The 5,321-nt window shown below is 42.5% G+C and overlaps 1 protein-coding gene across 1 annotated transcript in view; it reads right to left on the bottom strand.

Moving 5' to 3' along the window:
• Positions 1-5,321, bottom strand: part of rab8b (RAB8B, member RAS oncogene family) — a 7,130-nt gene continuing 1,809 nt past the window's right edge. Inside the window, exons 2-8 of the mRNA XM_017434873.3 lie at positions 4,869-4,929; positions 4,447-4,507; positions 4,292-4,369; positions 4,080-4,169; positions 3,500-3,565; positions 3,368-3,418; positions 1-2,124 (exon numbers count right to left, since the gene is read on the bottom strand). Of these exons, the coding sequence (XP_017290362.1) occupies positions 2,035-2,124; positions 3,368-3,418; positions 3,500-3,565; positions 4,080-4,169; positions 4,292-4,369; positions 4,447-4,507; positions 4,869-4,929 (497 nt within the window). The 3' untranslated portion in view covers positions 1-2,034. The remainder of the gene's footprint in view (positions 2,125-3,367; positions 3,419-3,499; positions 3,566-4,079; positions 4,170-4,291; positions 4,370-4,446; positions 4,508-4,868; positions 4,930-5,321) is intronic.

The raw sequence follows: 5,321 nt of genomic DNA, 5'->3' as shown, positions 1-5,321 counted from the left end.
ATAAATATAAAACAAGTTTAATTAAAAATGTTTTTATGTTAGAACACAGTTAAAGGCTTTTATTTTGAAAGTTATGTAAAAAAATAAAGCTAAACATTTTGTTAGATTCCACTCCCGATCAGTATGTCTGATTATCTGAGTGGAGCTCAGTAACACAACCAGAACAAACACAATGAGTGGTTTTTGCATAGCAAGTTAAAAAACAACAACAACCAACAAACAAACTTCATGCTGTGAGTCTGACTGGAGGAAACAAACTGGGTCGACCTCAGACCAGCTGATGGTTCAGAAACTTTATGCTTTCACCAAAAATTCAGCTGATGGAGAAAAACTGCTAAAAATATAAACAAGTTGCTTTTCAACCAAAAAACAACAAATCCTTCAGAAAACATGGATTAAAATAACTGGGTTAAAAAGCAGCAGAAATGTTATTCTGTCTTTATAAAACATAAATCAGAAAACAAAATTAAATATCTGTCGGAACACTTTTTCCATAAAAGACAAAATAAAAAAGGCCCAGTTGTCAGTTTAACTGATAGTTTTCATTAAAAGTGACACAAATGTTAATTGATTGAGACACTGAAATGTGGGGGGAGTTTTTTACGTCAAAATAAAACTTTCTGCAGAAAACAACCTGCTGACCAACAAAGTAACCAGCTGATTGGCTGATGAAGAGCAGTCAGAGAATTTTTCAGGCTGAAGTGTTTTGGTTCTGTAACACTGGTTCTTTTTGTACCTGAACAGAACCAGAATTTGCTCTGCAGTGCTTCTGAAGGCGAACAGGATTAAAAGAGCATTTCAGATTTTATGAACTGTCCCTTTAATCAGTTCAACACAAACTGATTATACCTCAGGAAAAGAAAAAAAATCTACTTTCATGTTTAGAATCATAATGAGACAACTGGATCCTGAGGAGCTCTGAACTGGTCTGTGATGTTGATACATCAGGGGTGGTCCGTCCTGGTCCTCGAGGGCCACTATCCTGCAGGTTTTACTTCTTTCTCTGCTCCAACACACCTGATTTGAATTAATGGGTGATTAACAGGCTTCTGCAGAACATGAAGAGGTGATTTAACCACTGAATCAGGTGTGTTGGAGCAGAGAAACAAGGAAAACATGCAGGATAGTGGCCCTCGAGGACCAGGATTGCCCACCTCTGTGATACATCGAAGCAGAGCAACCTGCAGAGGCCCCTCCCCCCTCTCTGCTCCGCCTCCAACCTGTACCATGGCTACTTTGGTTTAAAACATACTGATGAGCTCACCTAAATCTACTCCAGCTGATAGTGGCTTTGTCTGCCTTTGATTGGTTGTTCCAAGAAGTGGGAGGAGTCAGGTTTATTTCAGGTTGTCTCTTGGTGGTTAAATGAGACAGAAGGGCGGGAGGAGCAGAACATCGAATGGTTTTGCTTCAGGTGAACCATTAAAATACTTTAAATCTGTAACATTAAATACTGCATTTACACACAAAACTTTTTTTTTTTAAGCTGAAACTGAGAAAGAGATGCTGCTCGCTCTGCAGGTCACATGATTCGTGAGGCGTTCAGGTGAACTGGGTCAGAACATGACTGAGCTCCCTCCACTCATCTGCTGAAGAAGAAAAGTGTGATCTCCAACATGTGAGCGGATTTAAGAACTTTCTGGAAACCTCCTGCAACTGACTACAGGATGTTTCCAACGAGATCCGTCACAGTTTGGTTCTGAGTAGAACCTGGATCAGGTTTGGATCCAGAAGCCAGACTGTGCAGTGAGGGTCGAGGTGGGTCAGGCTCAGTTCGGAGCCTCAGCAGGATCTCAGATTCAGGTTTTCCTCCATGTTGGGTCTTCCTGAGACTTCCGGAACAACTGTACACCTGAGGGGGTGGAGCAATGCCTCCACCAGATGGTGCTCTTCATCTTCCTCACCTCTACAATAAACTGAAGCTGAGACGCTGTCGGTGTTGATCTGACAGATTAACAGAAGAGGAGGAGGAGGAGTCCCAGCAGGTTACGTCACAGGTCCACAGGTGGAGGCTCCGCCCACCGGAGCCCCCACCTACAGCAGCACGCATCTTAACAGGCTCTTCTTGGAGCGAGTTGCAGTGATCTTGACCTGCCCACCTCCACCTGCTGGGTTGTTGTCCATCTGCAGGAAAAAATAAACATCTGGAATCACCACAAGACATCAATGACAGAAAACATCATGAAACGAACCTTAAAATATTCAGGTAAACTGTTGTAAATAATGTTGGGTTTTTCGACATCTTATCAGTTTCAGCTCCTCTGAGTTTTCTTTCAGTTCTTTACCAGTAAAAATAGTCTTCATCAATCTGACAGAGCAGCAGATCAGTTCTGCAGGAGGGGAGCCTCCTCATGGAGCTTTCAGTTCAGTTTTCACCAAAAAAGTTCAGTCAGTCTGAGATCCAGACCATTCCCAACTTACAGCCCATCAAGGACCAGAACCAAACAACAGCTGGGACTTATAGAACCCTCGGATTATTTCAGCTGACAGCTTTCTTATTTCCTGTCAATCAGCTGCAGAAACTCGTTAGCCTGACAGTGACACTGTGGCGGCTGATCAATAGAGGGCGCAAGTGTGTCACCCCACCATTCACTACATTACCTTGAATAAGATATTAAAAAAAAATCAATAAAAATGAAATAATAAAATGCACATAGACTCTCATTAAAAGTTGTACATGCGCAGTAGCGCCTCTTCAGTACAAGAGATAGGACCGTTCTGGGGCGCACCTCTCCTACGCCCAGAGCTGAATGCAGCTTGGTTTGCATTTCACCACCCTCCCACCACGGGGCTGACGTCACATCCGTCTGTCATAAAGTTCGCCTGATTGAAAAGTCCAGCCACGAGTGAGCTGCCTTTTATTCAAAGACAGTAATAAGTTCATTACGTGACTAAGTTATATACACAAGGTAATAAATAAGTTCATAGTTAATAATTAAGAAAACTTATGCGAAAAAACTGTTAAAATGTTTGGGTTTGAATTCTAATCGGAGTGAGACATGCTTACCATAGAGCAAGCTTTGACGTATTTTCTCCGGTAAAGTTTTGAAAAATAAGGAAGAAAACAGGTCTTATAAACTCAAAATGTGTTTAACACGCTTGTGCCTTGGTGGACCTCTCTCTTTGTTAGTATTGGTGTGTTCCATAAGCACTTGTGCATATGTGCATTTATATGTACATTATAATGTTGCTTTTGTTGTTTTAATTCATGTAAATACACTGGTGTGATACCTTAGTATATGTTTTGATATATGTCTACTTTGGACTTAAAGGCCCCCCTGGAGAAAACTCCACCAGCCACCACTGCAGTGACACATTCACACTGAGCAGAGATAGGTTTCAAACTTTCAAATTTTTTTAGACTCACCATCTTCCTGTTGAGTCGAGTCATGATGTCTCTGGCGAGTGTGAGGAACGCCTGTAGAGAGAAATTTCTACAGTCAACTGACACTGTGTGTGTGTGTGTTAGAGAGAGAGAGACATCAGGACCAGGACTCACCTCCTCCACGTTGATGCTCGACTTGGCACTGGTTTCCAGGAACTTGATTCCATAATCGATGGCGAGCTGAAGAACAAATTAATCAACGTTAAACAGAAAGCAGAAACGTTGCCTCTTGTTGTTTATTTCTTATTTTAGAAAATGTTTTCCAACAAACAACAAAGTCCGTCCAACCAGCCATACAAACCTTTAGTCTGAAATGTTTACTGAAGTGCACGTCACTTTCAGTTCAGTGACACGTACACTTCAGTCAACATTTCAGATAAAGTCAAGAAAAATCTAAGGTAAACTAAACTAGAAGATTCAGAGTTAGTTCTTGATAAGAGTGAATCAATAAGCTCCTCCCACTTTATTTCCTTTGACACTTAGCTCCCCCCATCTTCTCTCCTGTCTGTAAACACTTAGCCCCCTACTTTTTTCTTTAGACATTTAGTTCCTCCCACTTTCAATCTTTAGCTCCTCCCACCTGCTCTCCTTTCATTGAACACTCATATTTATTTGTCTCCTTAGACACTTAACACCTCCAAATTTCAATCCTTAATCCTATTTTTGCTTTCCTCTGACATGTAGCCCATCCCACCTTCTCTCCTCTCTCCTTGGACACTTGTCTCTTATCGTTCATGTCGCACTTGTTTCCCAGAACCATCTTCTCCACGTCCGATGAGGCGTGCTGAAACACACACATGATCGGGTTTCTGACTGATCGATCGCAGGCAAACATTGTTTCATTGCTCATTGACGTTTAATGACACAAGCAGACATCGGCTAGATGTGTGATGGGGTAGGGCTCACCTCCTCGATGTTGCGTATCCAGTTTTTAATGTTGTCGAAGGACTTTTCGTTGGTGATGTCATACACCAGCATGATGCCCTGCAACACAACAAGAACGGACATAACAGACTGTGACACTGAGCTGACCAACAGAGAGGTGAGGGGGCGTGGCTTACCATGGCTCCTCTGTAATAGGCTGTTGTGATGGTCCTGAAGCGCTCCTGACCTGCCGTGTCCCTGCAGACACATACACATGTTACACAAGACAAGCTGCATATAGATTTAAACTCCGTCTGACAGCCATCTGTGATCATGTGACCAATCAATACCTCGGCTCACAGGACTCTTCTAATAAAAGTTCTGTAAAGCCTACAGAAATAAAGACTACAACTTGCAGTATGCAGTTCACCAATCAACAGCCAATCACAGAGCTTCATGCAGTCTGAGCTCAAATTAAAGATTTAAAGTTCAGGAATAATTCCAGAGTTTGTGGCGAAACAAAAACTTTATTAATCTGCCTCAGAGGTTTAGATTTGTGTGCAGAAACTGATTTGAATGAATTCTGGATCAGTCTGAAGTTAATGATTCAGAAACTTACCAGATCTGAAGTTTGATTTTCTTCCCATCCAGTTCAACCGTCCTGATTTTAAAGTCAATTCCTGAAACACAGAACAGATACGCGTTCAGTTTTTGTCACAACCTGAGGTTTGCCAACATTACACGTGTTTCAGCCTCCGAGCCTGCAGGGGGCAGCGCCACCGATCACTGACACCAGGAAATGCTCGGCTTCTTCCTGTCCTAATGACAGACAACCTGTAAGTGAGTCACTCAGACAACACAGCCTCACAACACAAACTGACAGAGTCATCAGTCATCAGACTACTTCTGCGATCATTTCGTCAGAACACAGTCAGAAAATATTGGCTGTTCCTGCTGCAGACACAAAACATCACGTTTTCACCCGTCACTTCCTCCCTGTGAGGAGAGTTGTGTTACTGAGAAGCTGCTTCCTCTTTCTGATGGGAGGGGTCTGACCCCCCACCCCCACCCC

Source organism: Kryptolebias marmoratus, linkage group LG15 (assembly GCF_001649575.2).
Source record: "Kryptolebias marmoratus isolate JLee-2015 linkage group LG15, ASM164957v2, whole genome shotgun sequence".
Classification (NCBI taxonomy): Eukaryota; Metazoa; Chordata; class Actinopteri; order Cyprinodontiformes; family Rivulidae; genus Kryptolebias; species Kryptolebias marmoratus.
Note: the sequence above shows the minus strand (reverse complement) of the source record. Positions and strands in the feature narration are given on the sequence as shown.